The 24,219-nt window shown below is 36.3% G+C and overlaps 1 protein-coding gene across 2 annotated transcripts in view; it reads left to right on the forward strand.

Annotated features, from left to right (window-relative positions):
- ME1 (malic enzyme 1) overlaps positions 1–24,219 on the forward strand; it is a 202,648-nt gene that overhangs the window by 57,212 nt on the left and 121,217 nt on the right. For both annotated transcript variants that reach the window (XM_004386048.2, XM_023740369.1), the window contains exons 4-5: positions 13,397–13,472; positions 15,907–16,068. In XM_004386048.2, coding sequence (XP_004386105.1) covers positions 13,397–13,472; positions 15,907–16,068 — 238 coding nt within the window. The remainder of the gene's footprint in view (positions 1–13,396; positions 13,473–15,906; positions 16,069–24,219) is intronic.

Here is a 24,219-nt window from a genome sequence, read left to right on the forward strand (position 1 = left end):
ATTCCCAGCATTGTGTGATTGTCCACCATTTTGTCATCTGAGATGATTTTCCTGTGTGTTGTAAATCCTGCCTCTACGATGTTAATGAGATAGGATTAGAGGCAGTTACAACTGGACCAGTAAGCAACGTTATGATAAATGGAGAAAAGATTGAAGTTGTCCAGGATTTCATTTTACTTGGATCCACAATCAACATCCATGGAAGCAGCAGTCAGGAAATCAAAAAATGCATTGCATTGGGCAGATGTGCTGCAAAAGACCTCTTTAAAGTGTTGAAAAGCGAAGATGTCACCTGAAGACTAAGGTGCGCCTGACTCAAGCCATGGTATTTTCAGTTATCTCATATACATGTGAAACCTGGACAATGAATAAGGAAGCCCAAAGAAGAATTGACGCTTTTGAATTGTGGTGTTGGCGAAGAATATTGAATATACCGTGGACTGCCAAAAGAACGAACAAATCTATCTTGGGAGAAGTACAACCAGAATGCTCCTTAGAAGCAAGGATGGTGAGACATCGTATCACATACTTTGGACATGTTATCAGGAGGGACCAGTCCTTGGAGAAGGACATCATGCTTGGTAAAGTAGAGGATCAGTGAAAAAGAGGAAGACCCTGAATGAGATGGATTGACACAGTGGCTGCAAGAATGGGCTCAAGCATCATAAGGATTGTGAGGATGGTGCAGGACTGGGTAGTGTTTTGTTCTGTTGTACATAGGGTCGCTGTGAGTTGGAACCAACTCAACAGCACCTAACAACAACAACAACATGTTAATGAGGCAGGATTCAATCCACAAGATTACGTTATGTCTTAAGTCAATCTTGTTTGAGATATAAAATAGAGAAGCTAGCAGAGAGACAGGGGAGCTCATACCATTGAGAAAGAAAGCACCGGGAGCATAGCACATCCTTTGGATCTGGGGTCCCTGTGCTGAGAAGCTCCTTGACCAGGAGAAGATTGATGATAAGGACCTTCCCACAGAGCCAACAGAAAGAGAAAGCCTTCCTCTGGAGCTGGCACCCTGAATTTGGACTTCTAGCCTCCTAGACTGTGAGACAATAAATTTCTGTTTGTTAAAGCCATCCACTTGTGGTATTTCTGTTATAGCACCCCTAGATAACTAAGACTGAATTTGGTACCGAGAGTGGGGTGCTGGTCTAACAGATACGTAAAATGTGGAAGCAGTTTTGAAACTGTGAATGGATAGAGGCTGGAAGAGTTTTAAAATGCCCAATAGTAAAAGCCTAGATTGCCTTGAAGAGACTGTTGGTGGAATTATGGACATCAAAGACAATTCTGGTGAGGACTCAGAAGGAAATGAGGAGAGCTATTACACTGGAGAAAGGGCAGACTGTAAGAAGAAGCAGCAGAGAAGCTGCAGCAGCAGAACCAGGAGACCAGCTCAAGACAGCGCTGGAGCTGACCCATGGAGTGAGACAGCTGAGTGCCTTTGCTTAGGAGGCTTCCTGGTGGAGTAGGGTGTGTTCGGGCACTTATTGGTGGAGCTAGGCTTGCTGATCCATGAAGCAAGAGGGCTGAGTGCTTTCTGGCTGAAATTTACTGATGGAGTAGGGTGCCTCCAGGCACTTATTGGTGGAGCTAAAGATGTTTGGAACACTTGACTGAGCTGAGCAGATGCAGGTGGAGAGGCCCGAGGGGCTGAGAGGCCAAGGAACCAGGAAGCAGAAGCTGAAGAGACAGGGAACACAGGCAGCAGAGCTACCTCAGTCTCAAAGAGTAGGGCAATGACCTCTGGGGTCTCGAAGGGTGGAGTCATCACTCAGATGAACTAGGAGAATGGGGCTGCCCAAAGCCAAAGGAGCAGAGTTGCCATTCCTGGAAGGCAGAGCTGAAGCCCAGGACTGAGGGACCTCCAGCCAGTATCTGGAGAATGTGGCCAGTACCCACAGTCTGGAGGGCAGGGTCTCAGAAAACAGGATTATTTTCAAGCCCTGAGGGCTAATGTAATGTGTTCTTACTTGCTTGGTGCCTGTTATCTCTTCTTTTCCTCCAATTTCTCCCATTTGTAACGGGAATGTCAAGCTTGTACCTGTTCCACCATTGTACTTTGGAAGCAGATGCTGGTATTCTAGATTTCATAGATGAAGAGGAATTTCTGGGTTTTGGACTTGTAGTTGATTTGAGACTTTTGCTATGATATGATGGAGTGAATGCGTTTTACATGTGGCAAGGACATTAATTTTGGGGGGCCAAAGTGTGAACTGTGGATTGAATTGTGTCCCCCCAAAATATGTGTCAACCTGGCTGGGCCGTGATTCCCAGTATTGTGTGATTGTCCACCATTTTGTCATATAATGTGATTTTCCTATGAGTTGTAAATCCTACTTCTATGATGTTAATGAGGCGGGATTAGAGGCAGTTATGTTAATGAGGCAGGACTCAACCTACAAGATTAGGTTGTGTTTTAAGTCAGTCTGTTTCAAGATATAAAAGAGAGATAGGGGACCTCATACCACCAAGAAAGAAGCACCAGGAACATAGCATATCCTTTCGACCCGGGATCCCTGTGCTGAGAAGCTCCTTGACCAGGGGAAGATTAATGACAAGGACCTTCCCATAGAGCTGACAGAGAGAGAAAGGCTTCCCTTGGAGCTGGGACCCTGAATTTGGACTTCTAGCCTCCTAGACTGTGAGAGAATAAATTTCTGTTTGTTAAGTGGTATTTCTGTGATAGCAGCCATAGATAATTAAGACACCATCTATATAAAAACCAGTTGTTATTGAGTTGATTTTGACTCAATGGTGACGCCATTTGTGTCAGAGTAGAACTGTGCTCCATAGAGTTTTCAATGGCTGATTTTTTGCAAGTAGATTGCCTTTCTTCCAAGACACCTGTGGGTATACTGGAACCTCCAACATTTTGGCTAGCAGCTGAGCACGTTAACCATTTGCACCACCCAAGGACTCCATCTATATAAACCAAAGAAACCAAACCCGTTGCCGTCGAGTCGGCAGAGCAGCACTGCCCCATAGGGTTTCCAAGGAGTGGCTGACCTTTTTGGTTAGCAGCCAAACGCTTAACCACTGGTACCACCAGGACTCCATATCTATATTAAAAAAAAACCTTAACCCTAACCCTAACCCTAACCCTATCTATAGAAGAGGAGCTGCCAATTCAGACCAGTTGGCATGGCCTGTGGTAGAAGAGCATATCATTTTCTTAAAATTGATTGCACAATTGCACAGTGAATGTCAGTTTGTACTGAAGGATTGAAGAAAACGAAAAGTAGTCCATTTGTTGTACTTGATGAAACATTCTTAAAAATGATCACCAGGTGTATAAAAACCCATAGTGTAACCTTAATAACTATTTTTTATCGCAGAAAGTAGAAGGATCATTTTTTAGCAGTTATTCAAAAATAGAGTGGATAGTTCTCTTGTATTTTCACAAGTTTCTAGCATTTTGTCATGTCTGTAGTAAACTAAATATAAATATATGCTAAATTATGGAATGAGTATCTGAATTTTGTTCTTTATATACATACTATTTGTATTAGTTTTCTATTGCTCGTAATAAATTAACACAAACTTAGCAGCTTAAAATAACATCCATTTATTAGCTCACAGTTCTGTAGGTCAGGCTGAGTTCTTTGCTCAGGGTATCACAAAGCTGAAATCAAGGTGTCAGCCAGATTGAGTTCTTGTCTGGAGGCTCTGCAGAGAAATCTACTTCCAAACTCATTCTTGTTGTTGGCAGAATTCAATATTTTGTGGTTATAGAACTGAGGTCTCCTTTTTTTGCTGGCTGTCATCCTGGGACAGCTCTCAGCTTCTAGTGGTTGCTCACATTCCTTGCTACTTGGTTCCTTCCATCTTTAAGACAGCAGTGGTACATTGAGTCTTTCTCCTGCTTTGAACTTCTGGCTTCTCCTTCTATGACCAGCTGGAGAAAATTGTCTGCTTTTAAAGTGCTCAGGCCCAGCCAGATAATCTTCCTATCTTAAAGTTAGCTGTGCTGTCTAGCATAACCTAATCACAGAAGTAAAACCCATCATTTGCATAGTCCTGCAGATTGTGCAGGGTGTGTACAGCAAGGGGCTGGGAGATCTTGGAAGCCATCATAGAATTCTGCCCACTATACTGTTTTTCACTCCTAAGAAGGAATAGAGCTTTAAATAATATCTGCAATAAATAAAACAAATTCATGAGATTACCATTGCAGAGGAAAATCAAATGGCTACGTGATACAAAGAAAAAAAATCACATATGTTAGTGATATTAGGATGTTATATGTTAATAAAGAAAACTTACTCTCTTGAAAGTAGGTGACCAGAGGCAATGGGAAATCTACCCTTCTTTCTGCTCTCAATTAAAAAAAAAGTTTACTTCTATAGTAGAATTGGTATTCAGTCACTGATCCCTGTACCTTCCATTGGGACCCTCTCTTCCTATAAGCTCTATCTCATCCCAGTTTTTTATTTCTAAGCAATACAAGGCTTTAGTCTGAAGCACTTAAACAGCCTTTGTTACCTTTCTTCCAAATCTAGTGTGGTCTTGTGAATTATGATTCTCCCTCATATTTAGTAGGTTTGGAACTGTCAATTGGTTCTCTCATTGTTTCTTAAGTTCTTTGCTGTTGTTAAGATCTATAATCTGTTGCCCCAGTGTTAACATTAAGATCTGAAATTGCTGATCACTAGGTCCTCAAGGGCTTCAAGTCCTAGAACAGGGTAATGGCTGTGATTCTTGCAACCTGTATTAGTTTCCTGGAACGGCTTTAATAAAGTTTCACAAACTGGGTGGCTTGAAACAACGGAAATTTATTGGCTTACGGTTCTGGAGGCCAGAAGTCCAAAATCAGAGTGTCAGCCATGTTGATTCCTTCTGAGCTTCTCTCATAGCTTCTGGTGGTAGCTGAGGATCTTTGATGTTCCTTGGCTGCAAGATACATCACTTCAGTGTCTGCTTCTGTCTTCACATGCCTGACTTCCCTCTATAGCTCTCTTCGTCTTATATAAGGAAACCACTTTTATTGGATTTGGACCCACCCTACTCCAGTATGAGTTCATGTTAACTGATGACCTCTTGAAAGATCCTATTTCCAAATAAGGTCACAAGTATCCGGGGTTAGGACTTTAAAGTGTCTAAAGTTAAATCCATAATAGTGCCCTTTACCTGTGATTTTGCACCTAAATTTTGATTTCTTCTATCCTTTGCTTGGGCCCTGCTATTTTCAGAAGACCCCCAAAATTATATCCTGTAGCTCCTGAATATTCTCCATCCCAGATTTTTTACTACAGTTACATCTGAACTATCTTCCTTTCTTCTTATCTCCATTCTTTCCTGTTTATTTCTTTTCTCTCCTAGAAATAATTACTGAATTCAAGAGTTCATAATATAGTAGGAGAGACATATAAGAAAGTGGAAAGTTATATAATAGGTGATCAGTGTTAGAGAAAAACAGCAAGGTTCTGTGAATTACAGAGGGATTCCAAACTGAGTTTGAGAAGATGAGTCAGGAACTATTTCCAAGAGGAGATAACAATGGAACTTTGATGAGTAATTAGGAGCTAGCCTAGCAGTGAAGAGGAGCTAGAAAAATTGAAGAGATGCCTAAGTGAATCCTTTAAAATCACTCAGTTAAAAACTACACCTTTGTCAAGCTGAGTTAATTCCAAGAGTGAGGGTGGGACGAAAAATGGGAGGTAAAGTCAAAGGATGAGAAGCTCAACAGAAGCTGAAGGAGAGTGGACCTTGAAAATGAGTCCAAGGACGGGAGCAAAGCAAGGAGACCCTAGGCCTTTACTGTGCATTAGAGTGAAAAAAGAGAAGAGGTAAGCATTTGAATCTGGAGAACACTATTTAAGAGGTAAGCAGAAACAAAGGAGACTGAAAGACTAACGAGTGGCTAGAGAGTGTCAGAGTCAGGATAAACTGGACTAAAGGAGAGAAACACTAACATTTTATTCACTGATACTGTAAATAAGAAGAAGAGAAAGTAAAGATGGAAGGAAGTTTATACGTGGATAGGTAGACGTGAAGAGTCCCTGTTTTCTTTTTGCAGTTAAAAAAAAAGTGTGCTAATCTAATGAGAGTGAAGAGGGGTGGGAGTTGGGTGCAGGGGAAATATGCAGTAGCACTTATGGATAATCTAAGAAGAGATAGTAGAGAGGTACTTAAAGAAGTCAGTTGAGTTGTGAGGGCCTATCTGACACTGACATTTCGTTATAGTACTTTACTTTGTCTTCTCAAGCTTTGAAATCTTCTGTTCAGCTCTTTTATGTCATCGTTTATTCCGTTTGCTTTACTTACTTTAGCTGACACTGGAGAGACTATGATGTTTTAATGGATTTAACATAGCTGGGCAAGTGTCTTTTTCAAGCATCACTCTGAAAGAAAGTTTGAAGACTTTTTAGAGAAATTGCAGATTTCAGGTCTTGGGCAGGGTAATTAAAGGATGCGCTTGGGACATCTTGTGCCAGAAAGTAAGGAAGTGCTCAAACAGTGATGGGGACATGTTGGAAGGACATAGAAGCCAGCTTGAAGGGGCTCCCACTGGCCAATCTGGGACAATTTGGGCAGCAAGATAAATAACTTTAGTAACACATTAAAACCTGTCGAATAAAATAGTAAACCATGATCCCGTGTGGATATGAATAAATACATGAACAAATTGAGAATTTGACAAACAGGGTATTTATATAGTTTCAAGAAATCCTTCCATGAAATACTTTCTAAATAGAAAGGGAAGAAGAGCAAAATTTCAGTGGAGAAGCCTGGGAGACAGCCCCTTAATCAAGTGATCAAACTGAGCCTCATCAGTAAAGGGACAGCAAGAAATTGGTGCCACCTGATTGGGTACAGTGCGAAGAAGCCAACATCACTTCTGTGATATTCCTGCCAAAGATATTTAATTTGAATCTGTTCATGAGGAAACACCACACAAAACCGAATGGAGGGCATCGTACAAAAACAATGACTTGTAACAATGCATTACTTCAAAAGTATGAAGGGAATGAAGGTCAAGGAGAGACTAAGGAAATATTCCAGATTGAAGGGGACCAAAGAGACATGACAATTAAATGCAGTATGAGATTTTGATCTGGATTCTTTTATTAGGAAGTACGTCACTCGGACAATTGATAAAACGTAAATAGTATCTGAGGATTAGATGGTAGTAATGTTATCAGTATTCATCTCCTGATTGTGATTATGTAGGAGAATGCTTTTGTTTATAGAAATTATTCGGTGGTAATGGGGCATCGTGTTGGTACTTAATCTCAAATAATTCAGGAAAAACAATTCTTTGTAATGTACTACTGCAATTTTTTATAAGCTTGAAATTAATTTTTTAAAAAAGATTCCTTTTAACCATTTAATGCAGGATTTGATACTGTTGATGAATGCCTTTTTAAATTGTCTGCCCTTGAATTCTCTTGGTTTTGGAAACACTGTTATTATTTTCTCAAGAAATCTTCTTAACTATCCTATCCTTTTGTTGTAGCTACTAATTGGTAATGCTTTCCCCTTGACCTTTTGTTTTTTCTCTATATTCTCCCTTAATATTGCTACGCCTTTTAATTCTAGGCATATGACTCCTAGCTCTGCATCTCTATCCTAGCTAGCTCCTGATATTTAGACCTACATTTTACCTGAAGTTAGCTTTCTTTTTTTCTTTTTTCCATCAACCCACACCTGCTGGTATAACTCAACTTTGGATTAACTTCCAAGGCTCACTAATGCTTATTTGGTGAAAAATATAGAGTCCAATTTTATTATTTCAAAAGATATGAAAATCAGTTTCCATAATCGAAGAATGATTACAGAAAACTTGTCTCCTCCACTGGGCCAAGCTCAGGGTCTCAAACCCATTTCCTGCTAGAGAGAAAGGTGCTAGGGAAGATTAAGATATCTTTTATAATCCAGCTGCAGTTTGGAAACTTTCCCCAATGGGTGCGAATAACACAAGCACTTGGCATGTGTTTTATTGATAGACTATTAATTTATTAAATAATATTGAAAAGGGGCCTTTAAGAGGTTTTATAGTGCTTTTCTTTTTGCTTAAAGAGTACTACACTTAAATTATTCCAGAAGAAAATATATTCTAGTTACAATAGAAAGTTGAATGCTAGAAAGTGAACTCTATTTTGATATAAAATAAGCTTCATTAGGGATGTTGTCTGAGAAGACATGAAGAAGTAAGAATATCATCTCATCTTCTAAATAATTTTCAGAGTAAAATATGTACGTTAGAGGTTATGAGAAAGGTTTGAACTATACATATGAGAAAATAATCCGCATTTAAAAATTCTCAGTTCTAACATGAAATACACACAAAATAGTATTTTTTAATTGGCATGTTTCATGTATTTTTTAATAAAAAAAATTTTACATAAATTGAACAAGAACATGGACTGAGAAGAAGTGGTTATTGTAAATTAAAATATTGATAAGTTTTTTTGTCTAAATTTTCCATTTTATAACAAGAGATGTGTATCTATGTATATATACATACATGTATATGTGTTTAACATTGAAGATTAATGTTTTATATCCAGCTTTATACCAGCAATTATGAGTTATTTCTGTGCTGAAGCATTTTTGGCCATCTCATTGGATTTCAAATAATGGAGACATTCCAGTAACTATTGCAAATAACTCCCTCAAAATGCTTGACTTTGGTGGAACATTACAGATTCTTCATTTGTTGAGCTCTCTCCAAGAGTAAACAGTTTTGCCACAAATGAACCTGTGTGTAGTGCAAGAGATTACAAGTGAACAAATGGCTCTTCTACTGAAGCTGAACTTAGATCTTTGTGTAATAAACCTTGGCATTTACTTGGTGCTAATTTTGGTATTATTCATTGTCCTTCTTGTTTAAAAAAAAAAAAGGATGCTGTTTCCTGATATCAGTGTTCTTTGGACAACCTTGGCTAACTAACAAGATTCTGATAAATATTATTTAATGGTATGTTGCCAAGAATATCTTAGATAATTCAATAAAGTACCTTGTTTAGAAATAAGAGTCATCACATGAATAGACGTATGCACACCCATGTTCATTGTTCACAATAGCAAAAAGTTGGAAACAACCTAGATGCCCATCAACAGATGAATGGATAAACAAACTATGGTACATACATACAGTGGAGTATTATGCAACAATAAAGAGCAATGATGACTCTGCAAAGCATCTCATAACATGGATAAATCTGGAGGGCGTTATGCTGAGTGAAAGAAGTCAATCCCAAAAGGACAAATATTGTATGAGACCACTACTGTAAAAACTCATGAGAAGGTTTACACCCAAAAAGAAAAATCTTTGATGGTTACAAGGTGGGAGAGGGGGCTGGTACACTAAATAGACAATAGATAAGTGGTAACTTTGGTAAAGGGTAAGACAGTACACAATACTGGGGAAGCCAGCACAACTTGTACAAGGCAAGGTCATGGAACCTCCATAGACACATCCAAACTCCCTGAGGGACCACATTGCTGGGCTGAGGGCTGTGGGGACCATGGTCTCGGGGAACATCTAGCTCAATTGACATAACATAGTTTATAAAGAAAATGTTCTACGTCCTACCTTGGTGAGTAGCGTCTAGGGTCTTGAAAGCCTGTGAGTGGCCATCTAAGATACTCCACTGGTCTCACCCCTTCAGAAGCAAGGGAGAATGAAGAAAACAAGATATAAGGGAAAGATTGGTCCAAAGGACTAATGAACCACAACTACGACGGCCTCCACCAGACTGAGTCCAGTACAATTAGGTGGTGCCTGGCTACCACCAGTGACTCCTCTAACAGGGATCACAGTAGAGGGTCTTGGACAGAGCTGGAGAAAAATGTAGAACAAAATTCTAACTCACAAAAAAAGACCAGATTTACTGGCCTAACCAGGACTGGAGAAACCCCGAGAGTATGGCCCCTGGACACTCTTTTAGCTCAGTAATGCAGTCACTCCCGAGGTTCACCCTTCAGCTAAAGATTAGACAGCCCCATAAAACAAAATGAGACTAAACGGGCATAACAGCCCAGGGACAAGGACTAGAAGGCAAGAGGGGATGGGAAAGCTGGTAATAGGGAACCCAAGGTTGAGAAGGGAGAGTGCTGACATGTCATGGAGTTGTTAACCAATGTCATAAAACAATATGTGTACTGTTTAATGAGAAACTAGTTTGTTCTGTAAACCTTCATCTAAAGTATAATAAAAAAAAGTACCTTCTTTAAAAAAATTCAAAAATATTTTAGTTTAATTTGACAATTATTTCTTGAGACCCTGCTGATTACATAGGAACAAGTTGGATATGATAGGGATCCAAAAGACATATAACTTATGAAGAGCTTGTAATTTTGGAGAAACAAATTCATATGAAACAGCAATAAAAATAGAAAAGAGTATAATTTAATGCCAACTTGGTAAATTAATATTTTTTTTTTGAGTCAGTCATCAGTAGTCTGCCTATAACACTTACTGTCATATTTTTTGGTTACTTAATAAGTCCATTTAAGTCAGTGTTTCTTTCATGTTGTCTGTGCTTTAAAAGTACCTGATTATAGAGGCCTTATCTTTCTAGTACTGAAGTCAGTGCACATATTACTGGATACACACTATGTGCCAGCACACTTACAGGCAGTAGGGTTCCAAAAGTGAGCAAAATAGAGTCTCTGCCCTTAAGGAACTTATTAATATGTGTACTGGGGCGGGGTGGTGCCAGGGAGCAGACAGACATTAAACATATGTACAAGTAAATAAGATGATTTCAGATACTTATAAGTATTATGAAGATGATAAAAATGTTGAGTCTTTTGAGGAGTTTTGCTCTGCAGGGGGAAGAGTAATGGAGAAATAGTTGGTGAAGGTTGTGAGGTTAAAGGAAAGTTTTATTATTTTGCTGTTTTTCTATGCCAATAAGAATAATCTACTAGAGAAATGATGGTGCAGCATAGAAATGGCGTACTTGCAGGCATGAAGCCTTTGAGAAGCTGAGATGGATGGGATAGGATCTAGAGCCTAAGTCAAAGGGTGGCCGTGTAAGGGTAGGGAAATTTCTTCTATTATAACAGGAAGGAAGGCAAAGAATATGAACTAAGATGCAGATAAGTTAGTAGAATTTATTTTAGAAAGATGGAGTAGTTTTTACCCTATTGTATCTACCCTATTTTGAATTTGAGATTAGGTTATCAACTGAGAGTGAGGGGGATAGATGGGGGAGATGTGAAGAGAAAGAGAAGATGTAAATGGTACTATTGAAGTGGTAAGTTGAATTTACTAGGAAATCTTCTTAATATTCTTTATAAGAGATAAGCGTCCATTTGAGATTTGTGGTCATAAATAAGAAGTGAATCTTACCATCATTGTTTTGTGATTTTTTTGTAACAGTACTTATCAATACTTTGACTATCTAGTAGCAATAAACATCCCTACTTCCTAGACTGTGATCTTGAAACACCATTTTTTGCTAAAAGAAACCAGGACTTTTTGGAAAAAATGGTTTGTTTCAGGTCTGGGGCAGAAAATGTACAAGACAAACCTGGAACATCTTGTCATAACAGAGAGCAAAACCCGTAGCTGTAGAGTTGATTCTAACTCATAGCGACCCCATAGCACGGAGTAGAACCTACCCCATGGAGTTTCTAAGGCTGTAATCTTTACGGAAGCAGAGTGCCCACAGAGCAGCTGGTGGATTTGAACCGCCTTTCTGTTAGCAGCCACTCTCTTAACCACTGCGCCATCAGGGTTCCTTAAAGACTACTATAGTGATGTTAAAAGGACTCAGGTGCCAGCTTGAGAGTCTTCCACTGGCTAAGGATGGGACAGTTTGAGTATCAATAAGAAAAATAACTGATGAATGGGAAAATGTAAAATATGTTTTAATCAGTGAGTTAATATTGATAAAAACAAAAACAAGTAATTGGAAATTCTTGAAGTTCTTTATTTTAAAAACTGATGAGAAGGAGTCAAGCATTTTTTTCCTGTATCTGAACCATTGGGTAACCAAATAGTAGATGTGGCAGAGTTTCTCTTTAGAGAGGTATTCCAGCAATAAATAAAAAATAATAGAATTAATGAATTTAGATATTAAACATCAACAACTAACATCACAAGAAGAATAACTACCAGATATTATATATTCTGATAAAGAATATAAGGAGCCCTAGTGACTCAGTGGTTAAGTGCTTGGCTGCTAACCAGAAGGTTGGCAGTTTGAACCCACCAGCTGCTCCACAGAAGGATGGACATTCTGCTTCCATAAAGATTTACAACCTTGGAAACCCTGTGGGACCATTGTACTCTGTCCTGCTCCGTCACTATGAGTCGGAATTCAACTCGGTGGCAATAGGTTTGAGAAAAATATAGCACCAACCCATGAAGTGTTTTGTCTAAAAAATTGAACACGAATCTGATTAAACCCCTAGATTTCAACTACCGGTTTTCCAGATAAATATGTGTAGGGCTTCTGGGTAGCTGTCAAGGTTCTCTCTGCTTTAATGGATATTATGTAGAAGGATGATTGCCTCTTAACAATTAATTAAGCTGTACATTTGTCGCGTGTGGTTTTCTTATATTCTTTTGACTTACATTAAACAATAAACCAAAACCAAACCTGTTGCTGTCAAGTCAATTCCGACTCGTGGCGACCCTATAGGACAGAGTAGAACTGCCCCATAGTGTTTCCAAGGAGCAGCTGGTAGATTCAAATTGCTGACCTTTTGGTTAGCAGCTGAACTCTTAACCACTGTGCCACCAGAGCTCCGTATTAAGTAATACTAAAGTAAATTTTTAAATGAAGTTAAGATATTTAAAATTGTTTAAGTTTTAATATTTTTGTTTTTAAAGTTACTTGTTGGACTTTCATAGGAAGTGTGTATGTGGGGGAGAGAGTGTTAAAGATTTCATTTGAGATCCTAAATAACAAAGTTTCAAATAGCAACTACAACCACAAATCAAAAAGAATCAAGTAAGCTCCACACGAAAGGACAGCTCAGTATTAGTCACGTCAGCCGTCTCCATCACACGAGTATATGTAGTGGACTATACACTGAAAATTCCTATTTACTATGCTTCATTGTTTTTCAAAATACATTTACATATATTATCGTATTTAATGAAACACTGTAAATGAATGTATGAGTGGAATTGATAATGGTATTTAAGTTCTCTGTATATAAATATAGTGAATGTTTCTTTAATTAAAAAATATTTAAGAATATGTAATGGAAGAATATGCTGTCCATTACTATAGTTGTCAATATATTATTTAAAGTGATTTCTTTCTTATTTATACCATGTCTGTCCTTTTTGTTTGAGGAAATAATTTTCACTAGTGTTAATAAAAATGGAAATAAATTAATTGAGAATTTTTTTAATGTTCATGGAATTTTTAAAATGTTGACAGGTTCTGAAGTAAAATTACTCATTTCTTCCTCCCAGAGGTCTCTTTATTAGTATCCATGATAAAGGCCACATTGCTTCAATTCTTAATGCATGGCCAGAAGATGTTGTCAAGGTAAGTTACCGAATTTTTCCGCCATGGCAAATTTGTTCTTTTTCCTGTCCCATAAAACAGTTTAAAACATATTGGCAGTTATGATGTTAGGTAGCATGGTTTTTCTAATGAATATCACCTAATTTATATCCCTTTTATGTTTGCAAGGAGGATTAATTTTATTCTGCTGCCATTTTGATACTGTTTCTCCATTATTTCTATTCAATTTCTTACTATTTCCTTACTTAGTGTAAGCGATAATAAATGTTGAAAATTGCAGTAGCATCTGAATTTCTTTAAGCACACTCCTTTTTCGTATGTGCTGTGTTTAATCATCTAAGAGGAATGTAAATAGGCCAAAACATCTGTTTATTTCCCTCATCATTATGACCTAAAGTAGCTCATTTGACTTCCCTTTGTGCGTTAACTAATGAAAACAAAAGCAGCAGTAGTATCCGACATTTGCTAGCTTTCTCTGTGTGAGGCACTTTAATGGATTAACTCTTATAGTTACCATGATCATTCATTGAGGAAAGAAAGGCACCAATGGGTTATACATAGTGGTGCGTGGAAGTGATAAACATTGAATGCAGGTGCCAGAGCTGGCTCCAGAGGCCTTAAAAAAGATGCTCTTAAATAAGGCGCTCTCCCACCTTCCTTAACTAAGAAACGTGAGACGTGTGTCTCCTCTTTCGACTCTCCTTTTCTTTTCTGTTGGGGGCCTAGAAACTTTGTGGTATATTTTGGGGCTAAGTTTCAGTAAATCAGTGCTCTTCAGCAGGACAAAGTCACTTCTGAAGAGTGACTTCTTTAATGATCTTTTCTGTTTGCACAATTACGGCTAGAATTGCTGGATTCTGTTTTCTAAGGCTCGTGTTAGGCAAACTTGTAAAAGTAAAATGTTTCCCACTATTTCCAGTCTCTCCAGTATTTTCACTTACCTCACCGAAGTTGCTCCCTCAGCTTTTTTCCCAACAACTAGACGACAGTGTCCACAGATTCTTTTCTTAGGAACTACTATAAGAAATGTATTAATTCTACAAAGCATAAATGTCTGATTCTCCAAAAAGAAGGATTCTTACGTTTTAAACAGAAATCTAGAGAAAATTTTAAGAAACAACAAATCAATTGAGAGGGTAGACAGGTAGAGAGGTCTGAATATCCCTGCAGTCATAATAGCTAGACAGTCAGCAGTCATGCTTAAGAAAGGGAATAACTTGATATAAGTAATATTTGAGGAAGAGTCATCTAGAGACAGTTTTTAGAAAGGTTTAGAGGGAAAAGGAAAAGAAGGGAGGATTCTGTATTCAGGTAGGCTATAACAGAAGTGCAGGTGCTGCGAAAGAAAAGAAAGGATGAATACAGGACACATGGTGAAGAAAAAAGTGTATGTGAGTGTCTGTGTGTGGTCAGGAGAACTCCTGTATGTATAACACAGGAAGTCTTTATTCAAGTAATGCCCAGGTAATAATTTATGCACGAGATTAAGATTAATTTCTGAAATATACATCATGGACAAAACTGGGTGTGTAACAAATTTTTTTACTAAGTTTATTCATTATTCTCATTTTTTAAATAAGAAACTGAGGGGTAAATTCATCAGCTTATCCAAAGTCAAACAACAGGAATTTTTCCAAGGCTTCATTGATATGAAGAATGTAGCAGTTTGCAGAAAACCTAATAAATTATATTTTGCTTAGCTTCATATAATGGCTGTGAATCATAGAAGAAAGATGTTAGATGCATTTCAGTAATTATATCAAATTACATAGAATTTAAATCTCCACATGATTAACATGTATGCTTCGTAGATATTTAAGCTGATTAGAAATAAACTAAAAATTCATTAAATTCAAGAGGAGTAGCTGACTAAACTGGGCATGTTTCAAAGATGGTAGAATAATATCGTGTGGTTATAGAAGCTAAAGAGGATGGGACAACATTGTTGTGAAAATGAGAAGATAGTGCCAGCGTATATAAAGATAAGAGGTATAAACTCTTTAGTCTACTCAGAAATTATGTGGTATTTAACTTTGAGTCCTTTTGTGATTGTACTCGGAGCAGATGTGACTAGTCACAAAGCTGCCCTAAGTTTCACTTTGGTTCCCGGTTGTTTCCTTGCACTCTTCTCAGTTGCCCCTTTTGACTGAATTATTTGGGTTTGAATCTTTATGTGCACAACCTCTCTTCTTTTTTCAATAACTTAGTTAAGCATACTCTTTAAATTATGTGGGTGTATACAATTTAGAAAATATATATCAAATTTATTTCTCCTTCCCATTCGCCCATACTTAAGATCACATAAAATCTTTTCCATGCATATTCAATTTATGTTTTGTAACTGCTTAATATTTCGTTACAGTAAGTATTGACTTCAGAAATAGAGAGGAGGAATTGTACCCTAGGATTTATGAAAAATCTACATATTACTGCATATTTTGTCTTTTTCTTCTAGGCTGTTGTGGTGACTGATGGAGAGCGTATTCTTGGCTTGGGAGACCTTGGCTGTAATGGGATGGGCATCCCTGTGGGTAAATTGGCTCTGTATACAGCTTGTGGAGGGGTGAATCCTCAAGAGTGTCTGCCTGTCACTCTGGATGTGGGAACAGAAAATGAGGTAAACAATTTAAGTTTATAAGATAGCTATTCACTTTAAAAAATGAGACCAAGTCTTAATTTTGGGGCTTGTTCCAGGGACTTCATGAAATTTGTCCTTTTCTGTCTGGCTCTCCCTCTCTCATCAGTCCCCATTCCCCCCTTCCCCTACCCCAACTCTTATAAAAAAATGTGCCTTTCTCTTATCCTTTTACCTTTAATCTTGTATCAGCTTTATTAGTGTTTTATTATTCTTTGATAAGTATTTACACTGTTAAACTATAGAGTATGTGTTTTACTTTAAGATATCATAGTTTCTTTTTTTCGAAATGTTCTTTTCATACTATATAGGAACCAATCCATAGGACTTACTAAAATTAATCAGTTTGAAATCATGTTCTGAAAGTCTGTATAGAACCTGATGTACGTGATTTGGGGTTTAGCATTTCTTGTTCCTGCATCAATTTTTTTATTTGTGTCAGTATATCAAGTAATGTGTATTTTCACTTATTCTTTATTGCAAATATTTAGGATTAGTTATGGGTGATGCCAAAAAAAAAAACAAACAAACCTGTTGCCATCAAGTCGATTCCTACTCATAGCGATCCTATAGGACAGAGTAGAACTGCCCTCATAGGGTTTCCAAGGCTATAATCTTTATGGAAACTGACTGCCACATCTTTCTCCTTCAGAGCAGCTAGTGGGTCCCAACTGCCGACCTTTTGGTTAGCAGCCGAGCACTTAACCACTGGGTCACTAGGGCTCCTCTTACTAGGAATTACAGGTGAAGTTTTATGAAATAGAGATCAAAATAATAGTTAAGGGCAACCTTTTAAAAAAGTTGTTTACAAATTTCAGACCTAAGTCCAGGATAAATACATCATCAAATGAGACTTTGATACTTTAACTAAAAATATACAATTTTTACTGTTGTTTTATTTATTCACTTCTAAATGAATTAAGATGTAACTTTTGGCTTGCTAATAATATGAAATGTATTTTGTGCTCACAAATGTATAAGCTTGAACAATCCTAAGTTCTTTAACCTATAATAAAAAGTTCTAATATTTAGCTTCATCTGTACAGGAGTGCTCATTTAACCATTATCAAGGATACATCTTGATAAAAGTATATTGCTTATCTAGCATATTTCTTTTCAATGCCAATAGAAATGGCTTAGAAATGATCAAAGCTGACCTCTTAAAATTGTGTATATGCATTTAACATTAGGATTTTTTCTTTTTAAACATTCTTTTGTGATAAATCACATTGAAATGAAATAAGTTTAGAAATCACAAAATCTGCAGTGCATCTTAAAAATTCTAGACGGATAAAGAAGGGTAGAGAGTGATGAAGCAGTATGAAATACACATGCAAGAATTTAAGAATTTGGTTCATGCATGTTTAGCATATATCTGTACATCATACCTTTTTATTATTGAATAATATTCCATCATATGGATATGAATTTTATTTACCCATACATCAGTTTATTTTTTATCTTATTTGCTTTTGTATTGTTGAGTTGTAAGAGTTCTTTATATATTTTAGATAGTAGACCCTTATCAGATATGTGATATGAATTATTTTCCACCATCTGTGGGTTGTCTTTCCATTTTCTTAATAATGTCCTTTGATGCACAAAGTTTTCAATTTTAAGGAAGTCAGATTTACCTATTTTTTTCTTTGATTGCTTGTGCTTTTGGTGTCATGTCAAAGAAACTGTTACCGATCCAAGGTCATGAAGATTTATACCTATATTTTCTTCTAAGAGTTTTACATTTTGGCTCTTACATTTAGATCTTTGATACATTTGGAGTTAATTGAGTATAGTGTGAGTTAGGGGTCCAGAGTCATTCTTTTGCAAGTGGATATCTAGTTGTCCTGCCACTATTTATTGAAAAGACTATTTTTTTCCCTGCTGAATAATCTTGGCACCCTTGTTGCAAAATTAATTGAGCAGAGATGTGTGGGTCTATTTCTGGATTCTTAATTCTATTTTACTGATCTATATCGCTGTGCTTATGCCTGTACCATACTGTCTTGACTGTCATAGATTTGTAGTAAGTTTTGAAATAGGGGAATATGAATCTTTCAACTATGTTATTCTTTTTAAGATTGTTTCAGCTATTTTGGGTTTCTTACATTTCCATATATATTTTAGGATCATCTTGTCAATTTCTACAAAAAGTTCAGCTGGAAATTTGATAGGAATTCTCTTGAATGTATAGATCAATTTGGCAAATATTGCCTCTTAACAAGGTTAAGTCTCCCAGTCCATTGACATGGAATGTCTTTCCATTTATTTAAGTCTTTTTATATTTCTTTCAACAATGTTTTGTGATTTTTCAGTGTACAAGTCTTGCACTTCTTTGATTAAACCTATTTTTAAGTATGTTATTCTTTTTGATGCTATTGTAAATGGAATTGTTTTCTTAATTTTTGGATTGTTCATTGCTAGTATATAGGGATACAAGTGATTTTTGTATATTAGTCTTGTATCCTGCAACTTTACTGAACTCATTTATAGTTGTAGTAGTTGTTTTGTTTGTTCATTGATTCTTTATACTTTTCCTCTATTAGATCGTATCACCTGCAAATAGCTTTACTCTTTTGTTTTCAATTTTGATATCTTTTATTTATTTTTCTAGCCAAATTGCCCTGAATAGAATCTTTAATACAATGTTGAATCGAAATGGTGAGAGTGCACATTCTTGTCTGGTTCCTGATTGTAGGGAGAGAGCTTTCAGATGTAAGTGGTCCTCTGGTGAATTTTACTGAACTTTTAAGGAAGAATTAATGTCTCCTGCTTTCCTATTTTTTCAAAGAGTTTATGAAGGATTGGTATACAATCCATTTATATGCACCTGGATTCAGTTTGCTAATATTTTGTTGAGAATTTTTGTATCTATAATCATGGGGAATATTGGTCTGTAATTTCCTTTTCTTGTGATGTTTTTGTCTGGTTTTGGTATCGGTATTACAGGCCTCATAAAATGAGCTGGAAAGAGTTTTCTTCTGTTTTTTGGAAGAGTTTGTGAAGGATTGGTGTTAATTTTCAAATATTTGGTAGACTTTACATTGAAGTCATCTGATTCTGAGCTTTTCTTTGTGGGAAGTTTTTTTTTTTTAAACTAAATCTCTTTACTTGTTATAGGTCTATTGAGATTTTTCTGTTTCTTCTTGAGTCATTTTTGGTGTTTTGTGTCTTTCTAGGAATTTGTCCATTTTGTCTAGGTTATCTAATTTGTTGGCGTACTATTATTTACAGTATTTCCTTATAGTCTTTATTTATCTTCAGTCAGTAGTAGTGTCTCCTCTTTTGTTTCTGATTTTAAGTAATTTGAGTCTTTTTTCTTGGTTAGCACAGCTAAAGGTTTGTCACCTTTATTGATCTTTTCCAAGAACCATCTTTTGTTTATATTGATTTTTTCTATTTTGTTTATGTTCATTCTAATCTTTATTATTTCCTTCTTTATAGTTGATTTGGGTTTAGTTTTCTCTACTTTTTCTAGTTTCTTAGGGTGAAGGACTAAGTTATTGATTTGAAGTCTTTCTTTTTTTTTAATATAGGCATTTACACTCATAAATTTCCTTCTGAGCACTGTTTTTTTTTGGAATCCCATAAGTTTTGGTATGTTGTGTTTCCATTTTCATTCACGTGAAAGTATTTTTTAATTTCTCTTGTAATTCTTCTTTGATCCATTGGTTATTTACGAGTGTGTTGTTTTATTTCCATATATTTGTCAATTTTCCAAATGTCCTTCTGTTATTGGTTTCTAATTTCATTTCATTGTGGTCAAGAATATACTTTGTATGATTTTAACCCTTTTAAACTTACTGAGGCTTGTTTTATGATCCAATATATGGTCTATCCTGGTGAGTATTCCATGTGCACTTGAGAAGAATGTGTATTTTTCTGTGTTTGGGAGGAGTGTTCTGTAGATATCTATTAGTTTCTGTTGATTTATATCAAGTTTATGTCTTCTACTTCCTTGCTGATCTACTGTCTATTTGTTCTATCCATTATTGAAAGTGGGGTATTGAAATTTCCAGCTATTACTGTTAAATTATTTATTTCTGTCTTCAATTACATCAGTTTTTGCTTCATGTATTTGGGGTTGTATTTTTAGGTAGAGGTTTATTTCATTCTTAATAATATAGATGTAAGTGGTCCTCTGGTGAATTTTACTGAACTTTTAAGAAAGAATTAATACCAATCCTTCTTAAACACTTTCAAAAAATGGGAAAGCAGGAAACACTTCCCCCCGCCTTTTTTTTTTTTTTTTGCCCAATACTGCCCTGATACCAAAACCAGGCAAAGGAATAATAAGAAAACTATAGACTAATATCCCTTGTAACTATAGATGCAAAAGCCCTCAGTTAAAACTAGCAAGCTGAGGCCAACTCCTGTCCAAAAGCAAGATGAGAAGGCAGGAAGGGACAGGAACTAGACGAAAAGACACAGGGAACCCAGGGTGGAAAGGGGGAGTATGCTGCCACATTGTGGGGATTACAACCAATGTCAAAAAACAATATGTATATAAATTTTTTAATGAGAAATGAACTTGAGCTGTAAACTTTCACCTAAGTCACAAAAAAATACCTAGCAAGCTGAATACAGTAACATATAGATATAGATAGTCCAGAACTTTTTTCTACGAGGTACCCATAGACCTAAGTTTTTCTTCATTGACATTTCTCCATCTAAGATTATTATCTTCATCCACATGGTCCGAGATAGCTTAATCATGTCTGCGTTTCAGACAACAAGGAGGAAAAAAAAAGAGGAGTGCACATTGCATACATTTAAAAGCATAATTTAGAAATTGAACACATCACTTCCTTTCCCATCCTATTGGCCAGAACATCCCTTTGGCCATGCCATATCTAGCTGCAAGGGAGACTGAAAAATGTAGTAGTAGTAGTACTGCATGACCATGAGCCTAGTTAAAAGTCTATAAGAAGGCAAGTGTGGATACTGGAGGACAACATTCTGTTAGAGCACATAGGCCCTATACAAAATGGTTATATGCTTGTGGACCATTTTATCAGAGTCCATGTGAAGAATACACAAGGATATAAGAGGCAAACACCAAAAATGGAGAATACGTCTAAATTTTAATGCTAAATTAAGTAGAACTAAGTAGAATTCAACTTTATGCTCAAATAAGATAGTAAGTTTGATCATTCAAACTTGTAAGGAAATATATTTCCTCTGTTATATAAACTATTCCCGAATATATAAAAATTGACAGCTTCACATTTTATTTTATGAAAAGAGCATAATCTTGATATCCAAACCTGATAAAAAAAAATCACATAACAAGAAAATGCTAATTAGTGTCATGTTTACTTATGCTCCCAGCTGCATTTCTTGCTCGCTGTGAATCTTGAAAAAGTGCCTTAATCTCTTGGTGCTTCAGTTTCCTCATGTAAGGTGAGGTTAATATTAGTACCTACCTCATAGAGTTGCCTTTATTGAATACATTTAGAATCCTTAGAATTGTGACTGGCATTATTGGAAGCACTTAGTAAATGTTAGCATTAATGAATATAAATGAACAAGCAAAAATCCTTTATAAACTATTGGCAAGTTGAATCTTACAGTTCAGTTTTTAAAATGTAAAACATCATATGATCAACCCAATACCAACATTGTAATTAATTATGATATATTAGAGGCATTCTGATAAAAGACAGGACACCTGCTATCACCACTATTCATTTTCATTGTTCAGAAAGTGCTAGCCTGAGCAATAAGGCAAGAAAAACCAATGGGGTATAACTGACTGAAAAGACAAGGTCATTATTTATAGTTAACATGATTATCTACCAATGGAACCAAAGAAAATCTACTAAAAAATAATGTAACCAAATTAGAGAAAGAAAAAAAAGTGGCTGTTTATAAATACAGGTAATCCCCTACTTACGATGTATTTGAGTTACCACAAGACGACATTTGAGTTACAACAAGCCATGCTTACGACTGTTTTTTTTTTTTGTGTACATCTTATCATCAGTAATTCATACTACATAGAATGTTGCAATGCATAATTTGCTGATGTTATCATTTTCATGCCAGCCCCCAAAGACAAATAATGAAAACTAAAAAAAAAAAAAAAAAAAATCAGTTACTTACGTCAGAGCAAACTTTTGACAGAGTTGTCAAAATGGAACCCTGTCCTAAGTTGAGTACTACCTGTATTCAAAACTCAACAGCTTTCCTATGTACTTGTAATAATTAATTAACAAAAATTATCTCATTTACTGTAGCAACAGTATTTAATTCTGCTACTGTTAACATGGTTTTCATTTCTAAGCAAATAAAATGTGAGATTTTATTTGGCTCATCAGAAGCATGGTTAAAAATAAAAAGGATATATGTTTACCTTGTCCTTTTTAAACACTAGCAGAAGTGTGTTATATTTATTAAGCAAAATATATTTTCATCTTTTACTCAGCTTTCTCATAATTTTATTGATTTTGGGCCACACATATCAACTGTATTCGTTAGCAATAGAGTACTTACATTTCAGAGTAAAAATAGAGGTTATTTGAGATTCTGGATTAACTCTTCTGTTGCTTAAAGTAGATAGAAATGCTCCAACACATGACTTTCTCTTTCTGTTGTGAGTTACTAGAGTTCAAAATATATTAGAAATATTCTAACTTAGTAGCCATCTAAATTTTTAATGATCTCTCTTCATTAATGTCTGATGGAGAATAGAAAATAATATCCGGAATGAAACTAGTTGCTAGCTCTAAATGTTCTTATTTTATTCATTCTGACATTTTATCCATTTTATTTATTCTGCACTGCAGCGTTACTGAGAACACAAGAGTAAAACTTAATGAAAATATGGCTGAGTTGATTGGTTTGTGTAAAATGTAATGGTGTTTTTATGTCGCCACACTTTTAAATGTGGGAAACTGCTTTCAGTCATAACATTCCTATAATAATACTTTTAAATCTCATCTCTTTTATGAATCTTTGTCCTTTTTTACATTTCATAATAAAAATTTAAAAACCATTCATTTCTTATCCAGAATAACCTAGGAAGCTTTAAAGAAGACTTGATCCCTTTTTATATAAATTACTTACTTTTTCCTCTTTTATAATAAATAGCCATATTGAATTGGATGGCAATAAAAATAGAAATTAGCAGGCAGTTGATAAGACAACCCTCACCTGCTCATATTTGCCTGACTTCTTAAATCTCTGCCGCTTTCATATGAAGGAATTTTAAAGAACAAAGCACTGAACTTGAGACCACGAAGTGCTTGGCTGAATAATACTTATTCTTTACGCTAATAATGCAGAACATTAATTTAGATAGGATGTTTGTATTCTCATCTCATCTTTCAATTATTGATTCACAACCACATTTTCTTTAATTTACTTGTGAAGCAGTTGCTATATAAAATTCACTTCTATTACCTGAAGTAAATTTTCTTCAGTTGTCCCTAAAGAACATGCTATGTTTAATTCCACTTTCTTTTTTTTGGTCACAACATTTTTGCATAGTAATTATATTTATGATTTGTCTATTTTTCCTTGTGTAAATGACCAATATCTTGTTATTTGACTAAAAATAATGTGAACACATATTCCTTGGGTTCCCTCCTGCACTTCTGGGCATTGTTAGATCTTAAACTGAAGTACTGGATCATGTGTTACATGATCAGCCTTTAGGAGGGCATGGGCAGGCCAAGATAGCAGAGTAGTCAGAAGCTTCCTGTGGTCCTTCTCACAACGAAGACCCAAAAATCAAGTGAATCGATTATCTGTAACAATCTAGTGGGCCTGAGCATCAAAGACAAAGTTGAGGAATTGGACTGAGCAGCAAGGGGAGAGAGAAGCAGCAAAGTGCCAGACCTGACGTAGCTGGTACCTTGCAGGCTGGGCTGTTTGGCACACGCAGGCTGAGGCAAGCAGTGGTGCTCAGTCCACGTTTTTACCACGTGGGGAGAAACTGAACCACGGAGAGTCTGCACAAGCCTCTGGAGCTGGGGCGGGGGGTGGGGGGAAGCAGCGCTTGATGTGGGAAAGTTAAGTGCAAGTGTCTAATCTACTGCGTGAGATCAAAATGACCTTTCCCCCTCTGGGAAGTGCCTTTCTTCCCCTCCCTCACCCCTCCCCACTCTGTAGTTCATCCGTTGCCCCCCCCCC

This window comes from Trichechus manatus, unplaced genomic scaffold (genome assembly GCF_000243295.1).
Source record: "Trichechus manatus latirostris isolate Lorelei unplaced genomic scaffold, TriManLat1.0 scaffold00154, whole genome shotgun sequence".
In the NCBI taxonomy this organism is placed as follows: Eukaryota; Metazoa; Chordata; class Mammalia; order Sirenia; family Trichechidae; genus Trichechus; species Trichechus manatus.